Genomic DNA, 15,645 nt, shown 5'->3' with positions numbered 1-15,645 from the left:
CAACGCTGAGTTCATGCTGGTGCTCCTGGGGCTTGGTTAAGACACAGATGATAGGTCTTGAAGACAAAAAAAATCCCCTTCTTTCTCCTTTGATGCTAACTGTTGCTCCTTGGGCTTTTCTAAGTAAAATTCCCTCGTGGCCCTCAACCTTTGCGATTGCTGTGAAATCATGATGACAGTGCAGCATTTTTCCTTCAATAAACATCTTTTCCCTCTGCATTGCTCTCATTATTTTCTTTTCCAAAGCTTCCCAAATTCCAAATGCATGAGGATTATGAGGATGAAGGTGCCAGACTCCAGACTCAGGGTCCTAACTCCTCCGAGCTTTGACAAAATTCCACGTCTGGCTTCACACCGACCCTCTATCCTATTGATGAGCCTAATTTGGGCACCCGTAACGTTCCAGAAGCATTTAGATTCGGGTTTGCATCCGAAGTCTCCGATGACAGGAATGCAGCAATGGATCCAGTGGCTGCGATTCTGGTCTCGGGGAAGTCTGTGTGTGCCGTGGTCAGAGCAGTGTCATACGGAAGTACCTGAGTTAGTTGGAAACTACCTACATGACATAAGACCCGAGCATGGCTGCTGTTAGTAGTGTAGCTGCATTGCAGGGCTTGGCCCCGGCTAATTGCTCTGGTGTTAGGTGGGTAGAGGTGAGCTCTGTGCTGCCGTGGCTAGTATAAAACTGGCTCAGGATGTCTGTGCTACATTGCAGATGGACAGGATTCTCCAGGAACCAGTGGGTGTTTCTACATCTGCATTAATGCACTTCAGTTAATATACATTAAATCAAGTACCTCCATTGTGAGGTACTAGGAAAATGCGTGTTAACCTGGCTTAACGCACGTTACCTAAAGAGCACACTTTTTAAGTGATGCTTAATGCTAATTAGCCTATTTTAATGGGCATTATGAAGCACGGTTTTTTTACGTGAGGCTTTAATGCACATTCAAATGTGCTAATGCGCATTAAAGCGCATATGTAGACGCGCCCATGTGCAAGGTTCATTAAATGCAAAGGAGGCTTAAAGCTATGCGTAGATTTGCGTAGAGACAGCAGGCCCATCAGCCTCCAGTTCTTGGTGTGCAGAGCACTGAGCAGGTTGCCGAACTGAGGGAGAAAAAAGCACTTGGAGGCTCAGGGGATACGAATAAATCAATCAGAAAACTGGTATGAAATAACACTGCCTCGGGGAGATGGCGTTAGCTATAAATAACACAAAGCACGGGTTAAATCAGAGGCCTCGGAGGACGCCCGAGTACTCCTCCTTCCAAATGCAGCACGTTCAATAGCCTCCTCCAATAAAGCAGATAAATTTCTCACTGGGAAGCTAGAAAGGATGTAAAACTCCCAGTGACTGCCATTTATTACCGCAGCCGAGGGAGCTGCTATCAAAGACAGGCACATGGAATCCATAAGCCTTTCGGATTGTTGCTCCACAGAGCCCGAGAAATACAATGGGCTGCTGAATATCCCCGGCTTCGCAAATGCCATCCAACTCCCAGCCCTGCGAGAGACGCGCGGAGAGAACAGACGCTATTAGGAAGAGACAATTTAATGGAAAGAGCATGTAGACAATCAGAAATGTAAACGGCAGGTCTCCTGCCACAACTGGGCCGCCGGGAAGATATTACAGCATGTTTCCAGGCATCTTTTGTCAATTAGAATATGGAGAAGGGCTCGGGGAGAGGGGGAAGGTGCTTGGAAACTTGGGGATTTGGCCGGATGCAGGGGCTAATCCGTTGTAATTGTGGACCAGCAGGAAAGGACATGGATACCTTGGAGAGAGTCCAGTGGAGGGCGATGAAAATGGTTTGGGGGCTGGAGCACAGGACTTAGGGAGCTGGGCTGATTGAGTCTGCAGAAGAGGAGACCGGGGGGGATTGAATAGCAGCCTTCACCTCCCTGCAGGCGGGCTGCAAAGAGGATGGAGCTGGCCTGGTCTTGGTGGGGGCAGATGACAGGACAAGGAGCAATGGGCTCAAGTTGCAGCAAGGCAGGTTTTGTTTGAATATTAGGAAAAACTTCCTCACCAGGAGGGTGGTGAAGCACTGGACCAGGCTTCCCAGAGCAGTGGTGGAGTCTCCATCCTTGGAGGTGTTTAAGACCTGGGTAGACAATGCCCTGGCTGGGATGATGAAGTTGGGCTGGTCCTGCTTAGAGCAGGGGGTCAGACTGGATGTGACCCCCTAAGGTCTCTTCCAGCCCCCATTGTCTATGAGTCTCTCTCTCTCTACTGTGATTTGTGCTCAGATTGCAGCAGAGAAGCACCGTTGTCACCTGCACTCATGGGATATGACAGTGGTCCTGATATCTCCGAAGCCCCACGGCAGCAGGTCTCCAGCGACCGGTGCAGGGGCATGAGGTGGGAACTTGCTGACGCTGTTTGCTGCCCCTGGAGCAGGGGGTCCGGTACCTCCGGGGGTGAAAGCTCTGCCGAGTTGTGGGCAGCACGGTGCCTGGTTCACACCCAGTGTGGCAGCCCTGGCCTGGCGTGCTAAATCCTGTACCTGAACCGGGCACGTGGTGCCTCTGGGCGGGCACATGGCACCTGGCGGGGTAAGTGCTGCACCTGTAGGTGAATGTGCTGTGCCAGGAGGGTTTGACTCAGCGTGTCTGGCACGGTGGGTGCTGTCCCCTGCCTCCCCATGCTGGCTACTGCCACGTCCAGCTCCTGCCAGGCATGGCGAGTGCTGAGCCTGGACCCAGCAGTAGCCGGTGGGGTGGCACACGCTGGGCTGTGCCTAGTGTGGTCAAGGCTATCTCTGGAGTGGAGAGCAGTGAGTTTAGTGTGGTATGGGGCACGCTGGATGCCCTGGCAGCATTGTAGGGTCCCTCAGTCTGGAGGGGTTGTGCCTGGCAATGGCAAATAGTTTCTGAGCGCGCCTGGCTCTGCACCTTTTGGGAGCCACATTGAAGGGGCAGTTAGCTCTTGCTTGCCATGTTGAGCATCTCCCATGTGAAAACAATGCTGCAGGTGCAAGGCGGGCTCCCGGGCCTGAGAACTGGGTCTGCGCTCAGGTTTTGCTTCTTTCTCCGTGTGTGGATGTGCAGCGCTGGAGGGGAGACCAGAGCAGGGGTGATGGCCAAGGCTGAGGGAGACCAGGATTCGGGAGCCTGGACCACCGTGCTTGGGGCTGTCCACCAGCACAGCAGAAACCCTCGCTATTGCCCCGGTATGGCAGTGCTGGACGGACACAGAACGGAGCAGATCTCCTGAATCCATGTAAAATAGGCCTTGGTGAGCTGCCCCATCTCTGCCAAGCAGCCTGGGTTCCTGTCTGGGGGCACCGGGCTGAGAGGGGAGCGCTCCTGGCTTTGGTACAGACTGAGCGGTGTGGACATGTGCACAGAATAACAACAAGCCTAAAGCCCATTAAAGCTGGATAATGAGGAGCAAACGATCAGTGATCACAGTGGAAAATTACTGTACAATGTTGCGTGTCGGGGCTAATATGGCACCATCAGCTCCTGGCTCTTTATTGCTCTCAGATGCCTGGGGCTGGCCAGCTTCCAGAGGAGACCATGAGCCCGCCTGGGGAGGGGGATGCCTTCTCTGCCCTGGGCTTCTTGCAACCCTGTCTGCGTGTACTATGGGGATGGGCACACAGCCAGGGCATGCAGCGTGTACCAATGTCATCCAGGCAAGTGACTGCAGCAGGAAATTATGTGTGTGTGTGTGAGAGTTTGGGGTGGGGTGGGGGAGGGTGTAATGAACCAAAAAAGAGATTTGCAAAAAAAATTGCTTTATTTGCAAGCTTTTGGGCACAGGCACCCTTCATCAGGCATAGGAGATTGCAAAGATTGTAAAAGTTCTCCTTGCAATCTCCTATGTCCGATGAAGGGTGCCTAAGCCTGAAAGCTTGGAAATGAAGAATTTTTTCTGCAAATATCTAGTTGGTCTAATAAAAAATATCACCTCTGCCACCACACAGTCAGCTCCCTCCTGGACCCGGGCTGCAGCTGCAAGTCCAGGAGCCCAGCGATGCTGGCGCCGCAGGGAGCCAGGGGCTGCCAGGGTGTCCGGGAGGGAAGTTCTCCCTGCCCCACACCCGAGCAGAGACCATCCGGAGAGCAAACCCAGTGCTCCTGCTGCAGCAGGGCCTGCTGTACCTTCAGGGGGATGGAGGGAGCTGTGCCAGGTCCTGCCGCATGGAGGCTCCCTTGCAAGAGGAGGGGGCAGTGCATGCCCCCAGCCCAGCCCTGCTGCAGCCTGCAGCCGCTGCCCAGCCAGCATGGAGCTGCCTCAGCCCAGCCTGCGCTGGGCATGCAGCTCCCCTGCAACCTTGGGCCCTGGCACTACCGTTCCTTCCTACCCCTTGACTGTCCCATGCTGTGCTACATCTACCACCACAGTGATGCTCCTTTCTTCCCCCTTCCAAGTAAAGCCTCAGCTCCTGGAGGCCTGTGATGAAGCGTGAACCTCCACTGTCCATTTGCAGCATGCATGACTGTGGGGAGAGGCTGGGGGCATGCCAAAGCCAGAAGGCCCAGGGTGCAAAGCATGCCATCAGCAGGAAAAGCAAAGGGCCATAGGCTCTGGCTCCTGGTTCTGCAGGGAGGGGGCTTGCACCACAGGCGTTGGGTTGCAGCTCGCAGACCAGCTCAGCCTCCTTCCTCTGGCTGCGTCTGGGGGCTGGAGCCTTGAGCAGCACGCCCGGGCGAGGTCTGGCAGCTCCGCTGTACGATCATTACTTAGAAACATCCCACCTGGCTGAAAAGGCGCGGGCTCTGCCCAGCCCTGAGGGTGCCCACTGCTGCAGTGGGGGTCGCCAGGACTGCAGCCCGCCCCTGCTCCCAGGGGGAGAGATGCCACCCTCTGCCCTCCTCCCTCTTGCTCAGGGGAGAGACGACCCAGTGCCCAGGGCAGAGGGTTGGTCTGTCCTTCCCCGTGCATCGAGTGCTGTTGATAGGACTCCTGGCTTCTATTCCTGCCTCTGCCTTAACACTAATCACTGAACTGCTCTGCTAGGCCTCACTTTTCCCACCTGTGAAATGGGTGCTTCACCTGCTGGCTTTATTAAATTAGCCATGCTGCTCAGAAAATGATTCCCCAGCACCCGGGGAAACCTCTGGGGAAGAAAAAAGATTGTTTTTGTTTTAGTCACAAGGAAAATTCTTGAGAGTTTTTTCACATTTACTTGGAAAAACCCAGCTCCCACATTTTTACTTTAAACCTAGAAAAAAAGAAATGCATTGTTTTGGTTGCTTAAAAACATTTGGTTTCCATATTCTTGGCTCCCCAGCAAAAACATGTTTGCAAAACTTCCCTTTGTGTCAAATGCTGTTTTTCACTTGGAAAAAAACAAAACAAAAAAACATTGTGATGGAAAGCCGGTAAGTGGCTCTAGCCATTAGTGTTTGCAACGGAGCTGGGAAATTCTTGGAGCAGAAACAGGCCGGGGCTGCGGCAGAGCTCACCGAAGGCGGTGGACGATTTCCCATCGACCTCTGTGAGCCGGTTCACCACACGCCGACGCTGCAGCCGCGTCTGCAAGGCTGTGTCAGTGTGTTGTTATTTCAGATATTTCCTTCACCCGAAAATCCCGCTCCACTTACAGCGCCAGCAATTCCAAACCCCGTGGCCCTGATCATCCCAAGCTGCTTCCCAGTAACCCGCTAAAACGGGCTCTAAAACTTGCTAGCACCTTCCCCATTGAGGCGAGCCGCAGCGGGGATGGTTTGGGGGAGGAAGGCAGCAGGGACCCCCACTTCGCAGGACCTGCAGCTCCACCACCCCCTCCATCCAGGCCTTTTTCGGCTAGGAAAGTGCAAGAACAGGCTGGGCGAGGGGTCCCAGGTGGGTCTGCAAGGAGACCTCTTGCCTTTAGCTGCTACCATCCACTGAGGGGACATGAGGGGCATTGCTATCACTGCCCCAGGGGTGAGTTGGCAGCAGGAGTGGGTGGGGAGCCAGGCCACGTGCAGATGTCCAGGGCATCTTTCCACCTTGCAGAGCATTTAGGGACGAGAAAGTCCAGCCCGCTGCAGCCTGGTAGGGGCCCGGAGGGTGGACCCCAGCTCTGGGAGAGCCAGGCCCTGCTCTCCGTGCCCACCTGGTCTCTTGCACAGCTGGACACGGAGCCCTTCTCCGCACCCTTGGCCTGCGGCGGTCCCACCGCACCGCTCTCCACTTGGCTCTGCCGGGCCCCGAAGTCTGCGGGACAAAGGGAGATCCAGGCACGGCTTTGCCTTTTGCAATTTCTTTTTAATACTTGCACGTGTGTTCCCTGTGCCCGGGGCCCAAGATGCCCAGGGCAGCCAGGGAGCTGCTGCGGCTTTCAGCTTCCAGATACGGGGCTCTGGGAACACAGGCTGGCAGGGCAAGGGAGCATCAGACCCCACTGGCATCACAGCACAGGTGCGTGGCAGGGAGAAGAGACCCATGGGGGGAGAATCGGGGCCAGGTAGAAGGGCCTGGGTGCAAGGCCAGGTGCAATGCAGGGGGAGACCGTCTTCGTCCTCAGCGCCTGTATTGCACGTCTGCTCCCAGCAGCAGGAAGTCCTAGGCGAGAGGCCACAATGCCGTCAGGTGCGGGGGCTTCCAAGCACAACCCCCCCGGCCTGCCGCGGGGAAGGGGCGGTTTCCCCCGGGCCCAGGCACTCAGTGCACTGCAGCCAGCAGCCGCGCAGCACGTGCACGGCTCAGCGCCGGGAACGCGAGTTGGCTGCACATCAGAGGGGCCGGGGCCGACACCAGCTCTTGTTTCCCAGCCTCGCCTGTGCTCAGCGAGCCGTGCCAGCTGGACCGAGCATCCCTCTCCCTCTGGGGGAGGAGGGTCCTGCAGCTCATCTCCCCTGGGGACGGGCTGGGCCGTGCTCCAGGCCAGCCCCAGGGCTTGGACGCACTAACAAACAGGTTGGGTGTATTTAGCATCCCCGAGACGGACCCCAAAAGCTTTACAAACCCTGGGTCCGCTCCAGTGGACTCTCTCCCTCCAGCGGTGATGGGAAGGATCCCCTGAGCCCCCCAGCCCCGTGGCCGGTGTCACTGACCTGGTGTGGCTGCAGGCTGCAGCTGGAGAGCTGGATGTGTTTGGGCAGCGGGAGGGAGAAGCCCTTCTTCAGCTTGTCTGGAAAACACAGCAGGTGACAGCCCGGGGTGGGGGGCAGACGAACCGGATGCCCCAGGCTTCAGACCCTTGGGGTTGGGGGCAGGGGAGCTCCCCCAGCCGCTGCACAGGGCTGGGGGGCTTCGTGCATGCTGCCTGGCCCTGCTCCCCCGCGTGCGAGCCGTCCCCCCGCGGCTCTGGTGCTCCGCGTGCGGGGAGCGGGGGTCTGGAAGCCATTAAGCCACGTGCCCGGCTCATTCTTTCCATTGCCTTTGCTTCAACCCCAGAGTCGCGGCCCGGAGACGTCTCTGCCGAGCCACCCTCCTCCTGCAGCCCCATGCGCTCCGGCTGTGCTTCTGCACTGCTTTCCCACTGCCCGGGGCCCCTTGGCTTGCGGTAGCTTTGAGCCACGCTCCAGAGCTGACTGTGGGCAGGGGCCTTGACTGACCCCAGCTCCCAGGCCTGCCGTGGACCCCCCGCCAGACGCTCACCATTCACCAAGGGCAGCAGGATGTGGGAGACACAGAAGTTCATGACCTGCTGCAGCCCTAGCACCTGGGGAAGACGAAGGGGAGGACAAGCCCATCAGCCGGAGGAAGCAGAGGAAAGCGGGGAGCAGGGGGTTGCAGGGGCCGTGCGCTGGGGGACGAGACTGAACCGAGTACACGGGGAGGCCATCGTGCAAGCAGCAAAGCTGAGCCCGCAGGCAGGTCAAGCAGCCTGGGGTGCAGGGTGGAGGAAAGCATCCCCTCCGTGATGCTTGGGCCGGGGCCGGGGCCGGGGTGGCTCTGGAGCTCGGGGCCGGGGCAGAGGAGGCCGCAGCCGGGTGCTGAAGGGCAGAGCAGGTGCAGCCAGCAGGTAACGGGTCCGAGGGGGCCTGGCTGGAGTTGCAAGCTGCCCTGGCAGGGTGGCAGCTGCGCCGCTCCCTGCCCTCCCCTGGCTGCAGGGTGCATGGGGATGACCCCAGCCCACCAGGTCTTCCAGGCAGGGCCAGTGCAATCGGGGGCCGTGAGGGCAACTCACAGAGAAGGGGCCGATGTCCGAGTGCTTCAGCGACAGCTCCAGCCTGTGTGGGGACGGACACGTGTCAGCACCCCCCTCCACGTGTTGGCTAACAGTCATCGCAGTTTCTGGCCCGGGAGCTAATTCTGCTGCCGGCTGCATGTGGAGCATCTCCGAGCCCTGTGGCCACGGAGCCAACGAGCATCCCCAACCAGCCCGGGGACGTCTTTGCAGGTTTCCTCTGACCTAGGAGATGCCTGGAGCTGGAGGGTCAGGGCTTGACTCCCCCTCTGCCGCTCACCTGCCAGATGACAAGGTCCCGTGTATCCGGGCATCGCTCATGGTGACGCTGGCAGAAATGTTGCTTGACTGGGGACAGAAGGAGAAGCCGTGTCAGCTTGTGCCGTCAGGGCACCCAGCGCACCCCCCAGCTTGCAGCCGTGCCGCGGCCAAGGAGACGTCGGGATACGGGGAGGGCTCCGAGCTGGACTCCATCCCCCTCCCGGAGCCAAGCCCGGACTGACCAGGCGGAGGAGGAAGAGCGGAGCGAGGCTGGCACTGGGCAGCATGGCGTAGGCTTGGACGTCCACGACCAGCGCCAGCTCCAGGCCCCCGGGTGCGATGGTCAGGAACGGCGCCAAGGGGGTCGTGAGCTGCAGCTTCATGAGCTGGTCGGGGTACCGCTGCTTCAGCTGGGGGCAGAGCAGGGGCGTGGGTCAGGCTTGCACGAGCAGGTGGCGGTGATGGGGATGGAGCCCGAGGCATCCCCTCCTCGCCCAGGCGGCCGTGCCCTCCCCTGCACCCACCGCAGCGGCGTGGGCTGCAGACTCCCAGGCTCAAGGGTGCTGGCAGCAGCCCACTTACCTGAGGGATGAAGTGGGAGAAGGTGGAGGTGTTCAGGTGGAAAAAGCCCTCTTTGGGAAGCTGCAGCAGGAGAAAGCTTCAGTTCACTGTAGGAACAGCACACGGTGCAGCCACGGCACCTCCCGCACAGCCACGGGGCTCGTGCCCTCCCCACACCCGCACCATGTCGTTGGTGATGTTGAAGACCAGGACCCCGGCAGCCTGGTAGACGAAGCCGGCGGTGTTGAAGAAGTAGCTGGAGACCCCCAGGTAAACCATGCGGCCACGCTCCGTCGGGAAGGCCAGGGCGGGGGGAGAGAAGGGGGCCGGCGCGTGGTGAGCCCGGGAGAAGATCTCGCCCTAGGGAAGACGAGAGCGAAGAGCGACTCTTGCCAGGCGCTGGCACTCGCGGGCTGGCCACGGGCCCGGGGTTTGCGCAGGATCTTCCCCTCCGTCCTCCGGGTCTGGGGCTGCAGCCACAGGCAGCCCAAAAGGGTTGATGTGAGGCAAAACCCTGCCTGGGCACCTCGTACCTTCAGATTCACGTCCAGATACTGGGCCATCACCACGGGGGGGGCCACCAGGGAGTAGTCGATGCTGGCCACCGTGTCTATCACTGCTGTGACTGGGAAACAGGGGAGACAACAGGCCCTGCAGGGAATCGGGACACCAACCTGCTCCCAGCGACGTGGCCCACGTGGAAGTGCCGTGTCCCAGCGGCACGGGGCAGGGGCTCAGCTTTGCAGCCGCTGTTCCCAGTGGGCCGGGGGGTCTCTAGGTCCCAGCCGACCCTCATCCCCCGAGCCCTTCATGCTTGGGAAAACTCCCGCGCAACATCCGCGAGATGCTGCAGGGAGCTCAGGCTGGCTTCCTCCCCCCACGACGCGGCCCCGCCGGGTGCTGCAAGGAGGGCAGGAGCAGGGCCCTGGCCGGGGGGAGCACCCGCTCGGTACCTGGCAGCGTGTGGAGGTAGGGCTGCAGCCGCGTGCTGACGAAGCTCCTCAGCTCTCTGCAGACCTGCGGGAAACAACGTGGAGACCCCCGCCTCGCATCCGGACAGGCTGCAGCTCGCGCCGGTTTGCTTTGTAGTAACTATTGCTCGCAGCAAGCGGCTCTCCTTGGGCATGTCACCCGGCGGTCCGGCAAGCTGCCCGAGGTCCGTGCAGATCGGGAGCGGGGCTTGTGACAGCATTGTGCCGGGGAGGGGGATAACGGTGACGACCCAGCCCTGCGGAGCGGAGCGTGGCCCAGCGCGACGGGAAGGGGGAAGGCCTCCTTGCTCCTGGGTGCAGAGGGAGATCCCAGGAGGGAAAAAGCGGCTCGATGCCCTTCCCGGGACGGACAGGCGCGGGCTGGACACTGCGGCAAGGGGTGGAAGGGACGCGGATGGCCTGGGAAAGACGTTACTGAGACACGCTCTCCTCGTCCCTGCGAGAGGCAAGCGCTGCCCTGAGCCCCCCAGCGCCGCTCCGGGGCCGGCACGTCTGCTCGGGGGTCCCGGCGGCCCCGGGAAAGCTGCTAGATGGCACCAGCGGTAGCGCGATGCCGCCGGCCCCGCGTTTCCCATCCGACCGCCGCCTTCCTGCACAGGCCTCGCATCCAGAGAGGCTGCAGCTCGTGCCAGTTCGCCTTGTAGCAATTATTGCTAACAGCTTGTTTCCGTGTCCTGTTGCAGGTCTCCTGCACGTAGGCTTTTGTACGGTGCCGTAGGTACGAGGGTTTCCCTGATGGGCCCCATTAAAACAAGGCAGCAAGCGCCTGAGAAGCCAGACGCGAGCGTTTGTACCCAGAGCTGCCCCCGCCCCAGAAATCAATGCAAGTGGCAGGCTGCTGGCTGGTCTTTGGGGTGGCTATGCTTTTGGCTCAGGTGCGAGGTCTAATTAGCCGATTGCATGGGAGGAGAAGTCTTTGTTAACTGGGAATCGGTTACGGCCGGCGCTCGCAAACACGGCAGGCTTAGCCGTCGATGTGACCCGCCACAAGGCCGAGGTGACCGCAGTTAGTGCACGCTCGTTCATCCGGCGTCCCACCCGCTGGTCACGGCTGCCACGAGCAGCCGTACGGCGACTGCAATCAGGCCGCAGGACGCCGAGCACGTTCGTGACGGGTAAGGGCAAGGGCCCCCGTCCCCAGCGCACCATACCTTGCTTTCCATCACTGCCCTGATGCGCGACTTGATTATGTTGAAGACCAGCTTGTAAATCCAGCTAAGGAGAGAGCAGGAGAGAGTCACCTTTCTCCAGCCGCAGGACGGTGTCTTCCCGCCGACAAAAGCATGCTTCTCCATATCGGCCTGCGGTCAAAGCTCGGCTGCCCCATTTCCTCTTAAATGTTGCGTTGGCAAAGACCCGGCCTGGTCAAAGCAGTGCCCCCGGACTGAAAGCACCCCCGTCGAACAGGCCACGCCGCAGGCCAAATTCGAACACAGCGCAGGAATGTGCAGCCAGCTCCGCCCCGACCAGCCCATCTCCCCGCCGACATCAGGGGATAGCAGCGATAATGCCTTAGGGCCAATATAAGGGCACAGGACAGGGCTGCTGGATCCAGGTCCCCCCTCCGGCCTTTCCAAGGGAAGCAGCACGGGGTGGGCCAGCAGGATCCGGTCCAAGAGGAGGAGGCAGCAAGCGGCTGATCTGTGCCCCCGGGAGACGGGCTCCAACGCACGGCCCCCGAACCTGGCCACGGAAGGGGAGTTACCTACCCAGCGTGCACCCTGACATCCGAAATGGAGGTGGTGCAGGCAGAGGTGGTCGCGGTGGGTTTCCCAGAGGCGTCGCTCCCCAGCTTCAGCCCGGCAGAGATGCGGAGACCAGTGACCTTCAGGTTAAATGAGCCGTCGTCCCCACTAATGGGAGGAGGGGACAGGGGAGTCAGGTGCGCTCCTAAGACCCCGCGATGGGGACGGCCGGCGCGCTCCCTCCCTCCCTGGTGCAGATTGCTCCAGCTCGCTTGGCGTCCCTACGGCGGGGGCGCATCCAGGAGGCGTCGTCACATCAAGCCGCCTTTTCTCCCCCTTCCTTTGTGACCAGAGGAAGGAAGGACTGGGAGATAACCCTGACAGTCCTCAACACCGGGCCCTGAATGGGGGGTGTGGAGGGACTGGCCCTGCGTGCACTGTCCCCCATTGCTTCAGGCTGCGCGCTGTGCTGCTCGCTGCCCCCCGCAGCCGCTTGTATAGAGGCAGGAGGGACTGCAGCAAAAGCGTCCCCTGCAACCCGCGTGGCCAGGAGGAGCCGAGCTGCAGAGCCCGAACGCCTCCAGGAGACAAAGCGGTTTGCACCGGGGCACTCACAAGATCCCTTTCTTCCACTTCCAGTTCCCCGCCAGCTGGGCGAAGGCATCGGAGACGGACACCTGGACGCCCGCGTTGGGGATGGGGATGATCTGGGAGCTCGGCAGCCGGAAGCTGAGGAGGTTCAAGCTGCAAAGGAGCGCGGCGCTGTCAGCCGGAGCCCGGGGCTGGGCCTGGATGGACCAGCGTCCTTGTCCCCACGCCGCCAGCACCCACCGCTTGTCCGAGCCCTGCTTGTGCGCGTCACCCCTCCCTGCCCACGCTGCCTCCCGCCATCACCCGCTTGTCTCTGGAGGGCTGCGTCCAGCTCTCAGGACAGGCGTCTTCCTCTCGCCATGCCCACCCCGCTCTGCCTCCCTCCCAAACCTCCTCCAGCCTCCCCAGGGGAAGCCAGCAGCCATCTCACCGGGACAATTCATAGTACACGTCTCCTACGGGTGTCCCTTGGGACCCCGAGATGTCCGGCAGCTTCATCTTGGCCAGTTTCTTCTCCAGGGCAGCGATGCCCTTCTGACAGGCTGCGGGGACGGAAAGGACACGTCGCAGCCTGGCCCTCACGATGGAGCCGGGGCTGCTTGGTGGCAACCCTGTCCCTGGACGCCAGGGCTGGTCCCCACGGCCTCGGGTCCTGGTGCAGCGAACCTCGGGCGCGGGGGCCCCGCTCAGTAAAATGGGCTGAAGCCCAGACAGAGACCCTTTGCCGTCTAGGGGCAGCCTCCCTGTCCCATTTGGGGTTGGCTGTTTGACCGGTCAAGTAGAGCTTGGTCAATTGACAAGATTTGGCCGGTCAGCGGCTCGGCTTGCCCACCCTAGTCACATTATAGCACGAGGGCATGGTGGGTGAGGTAGCCGGGCGGGGCGGCCAGAGGGGGCAAGAAGCCGGGGGAAGGTGACTTTGCAGCTCGACCCCTGGGTGCATTAAAGACAGAGACAGCAAGGTTGACTGGGAACCTACCGTAGTCCAGGCCCGGACCGGTGATTCTAGCCACGAGCCCGGGGTTGGTGGCCCTGGCTAGCGCGGTGGAGACCGCCAGCAGGAGGGCAGCCAGCGCCAGGCTCTGCACCGCCATCCCGACGGGCGCGAGGAGGTGCCGCGCGGCTCCGGAGCTGTGCCGAGCGGTCTGAGGGGTCCCCGGCCCTCCAGCCCTCATGGCACAACCCAGGCATTTCCAGCTCATTTAAAAAGGGAAACTGAGGTGGGCTGGGCGGGGAGGAAGCAGAAAGTTGCTCAAGCAGCAGCGGCTGCAACCGTTTCCTTTCTGCAACGCACAGACGTTGCTCCCCGGGCAGAGCTCAGCGCTTCAGAATAGCTGCAGGGACTTGGACGGGGCCAGGGTCCCCACCAGGCCACGCGGGCCCCAGGGCTGCCCAGGTGAACGCACGCTGCCGCCTTCCTGGCATCCCAGCCAGCAGCCGGAGTCCACCTGCCCTGGGGGAAGACATTTGTGCAACAAAGAAATTGCTCAAGAGCCGGTAGCTGTGCGTGCACAGGGTGAAGGGTGGTGCCGGGCTGGGCACGACTACTGCGCAACGTGTGCAGAGGAGCAATCATCTGCACAGTCCTGTACGGCATCAGATAAACATAGAAAGTCAGGGTTAGAAAGGTCACATCCAGTCCGACCCCCTGCTCAAAGCAGGACCATCCCCAGCTACAGCATCCCAGCCACGCCAAATCATCATGTTCTGGGGGGCCATGAGTTATGGCGATGTTTTTCAGATATATAGGGAATAAAAGGAAGGCCCAGGGCTGTATAAGACCACTACTGAACGGGCAAAAGCAATTGGGGACAGACAGGGGGGATGAGGCTGAACTCCTCCATGAGGTCTTTGCCTCAGTCTTCCTAAATGTGGGGCAAGACAAGTCTCACAATGGGTTCGTAGAGAGACAACAGCTGGGCGCCAGACCACCGAGCGTTGACCCTGAGATGTTGCAGAGTCACTGGGGAGGACTGGATGCGTTGAAGTCGGCAGGCCGGACGAGCTCCATCCGAGGGTGCTGCAAGCGCTGGCCGATGTCATTGCACAGCCACGGGCAAGAACATTTGAGCACTTGTGGCTCACGGGCCAGGTCCAAGAGGACTGGAAAAGGGCAATGTGGTCCCTATTTTCAAGAAGGGGAGGAAGGAGGATCCAGGCAACTACAGGCCAGTCTCACCTCCATCCTTGGCAAAGTCTTTGAAAAGATTATTAAGGCTCATATATGTGAGAGCCCAGCACGAAAAATTATGCTGAGAGGAAAGCAGCACGGGTTCGTAGTGGGTAGATTGTGCCCGACTGATCGAGTCTCTTTATGACCAGGTTACAAAACACCTCGACGCGGGAGCAGGGGTGGATATCATTTACTTAGACTTCAGGAAGGTTTCGATACGGCATCCCACCCCACACTGGTGAACAAGTTACGAGGCTGGGACTTGGATGATTGCGCAGCCTGGGGGGTGGCAAATTGGCTCGAGGGTTGTACCCAGAGAGTGGTGGTGGAGGACGGGTCAGTATTGACCTGGAAGGACGTGGGCAGCGGGGTCCCGCAGGGCTCGGTCCTTGGACCGATCCTCTTCAATGGCTTCATCAGCGACTTGGACGAGGGAGTGACGTGTACTCTGTCCAGGTTTGCGGATGATACAAAACCAGGGAGTGATACTTCCCCTCTGTCCGGCACTGGTCAGACCGCAGCTGGATACCACGTCCAGTTTTCATAGTTTCATAGTAGCTCGGGTCAGGAGGGACCTGAACAGGTCATCTCGCCTGACCCCCGGCCACAGGCAGGGATGAATGCTGGGCTCACAAGAGGGTCCAAAGAAGGGCCACTCGTATGGTTAGGGGCTTTTAGGAGCCAAAACATGTCCTTGGCTAAACAGGGAAATCCAGGGGAGCCTAAGGGCAAAAGAGGAGGCATACAGGCGGTGGAGGCAGGGGGAAGCTACCAAGGGGCAGTTCACCTACTTGCAGGGAGGCAGCGAGAAACGCGAAAGCAACTACAGAGCTGAGGCTGGCAACACAAATTAAAGATAAAAAGTCTTTTTTTAGGTATGTAGGGAGTAAAAGGAAGGCGCGGGGCAGCATAGGACCCCTACTGAACACGGAGGAGCAATTAGTGACAGGCAGGGGGGACAAGGCTGAGCCCTTCAATGAGTTTTTGGCCTCGGTGTTCCTGAACAGGGGCAAGATGAGTCTCCTAACGGGCTCTTAGATGGGCATTGGAGGGACACCAGCCGTCGACGCTGACCTGGTGCGGAGTCACGCGGCTGGACGGGGCATGCTCGAGTTGGCCGGCCCCGGCGAGCTGCATCCGCGGGCCCTGAAGGAGTTGGCCAGTGTCGTAGCAGAACCGCGGGCACGGCTGCTCGAGCTCGTGGCGCTCGGGGCAGGTCCCAGAGGACTGGAAAAGGGCCACTGTGGTCCCTATTTTCAAGAAGGGGAGGAAGGAGGATCCGGGTAATTATAGGCCAGTCTGTCTCA

At 60.0% G+C, this 15,645-nt stretch overlaps 1 protein-coding gene and 1 long non-coding RNA gene across 3 annotated transcripts; one reads left to right on the top strand and one right to left on the bottom strand.

The window, feature by feature from the left end:
- Positions 1–6,187: 6,187 nt before the first annotated feature.
- BPI (bactericidal/permeability-increasing protein) lies at positions 6,188–13,312 on the bottom strand. 2 transcript variants are annotated; one of them, XM_019509953.1, is made up of 15 exons: positions 13,145–13,311; positions 12,596–12,707; positions 12,190–12,318; positions 11,599–11,742; positions 11,041–11,104; positions 9,851–9,914; positions 9,431–9,522; positions 9,081–9,257; positions 8,919–8,978; positions 8,579–8,746; positions 8,356–8,423; positions 8,076–8,118; positions 7,544–7,607; positions 6,997–7,073; positions 6,188–6,505 (listed from the first exon to the last, which is right to left on the bottom strand). In XM_019509953.1, the coding sequence occupies exons 1-15, from the start codon at positions 13,257–13,259 to the stop codon at positions 6,464–6,466; spliced, it is 1,419 nt and encodes a 472-aa protein (XP_019365498.1). In that variant the 5' UTR covers positions 13,260–13,311; the 3' UTR covers positions 6,188–6,463. The 2 variants fall into 2 exon arrangements, with proteins under 2 accessions (XP_019365498.1, XP_019365497.1); XM_019509952.1 differs by lacking the exon at positions 6,188–6,505 and having other exon boundaries at positions 7,002–7,607; positions 13,145–13,312.
- LOC109292500 lies at positions 7,184–13,042 on the top strand. The gene is made up of 3 exons (XR_002096132.1): positions 7,184–7,197; positions 7,355–7,356; positions 12,871–13,042. It is a non-coding gene; the product is annotated as an uncharacterized LOC109292500 (long non-coding RNA).
- Positions 13,313–15,645: the final 2,333 nt, after the last annotated feature.

The sequence above is a fragment of the Gavialis gangeticus genome, unplaced genomic scaffold, assembly GCF_001723915.1.
Source record: "Gavialis gangeticus isolate Ggan-Ray unplaced genomic scaffold, GavGan_comp1, whole genome shotgun sequence".
Lineage (NCBI taxonomy): Eukaryota > Metazoa > Chordata > Crocodylia > Gavialidae > Gavialis > Gavialis gangeticus.
This window is presented reverse-complemented; position numbering and strand designations above follow the sequence as displayed.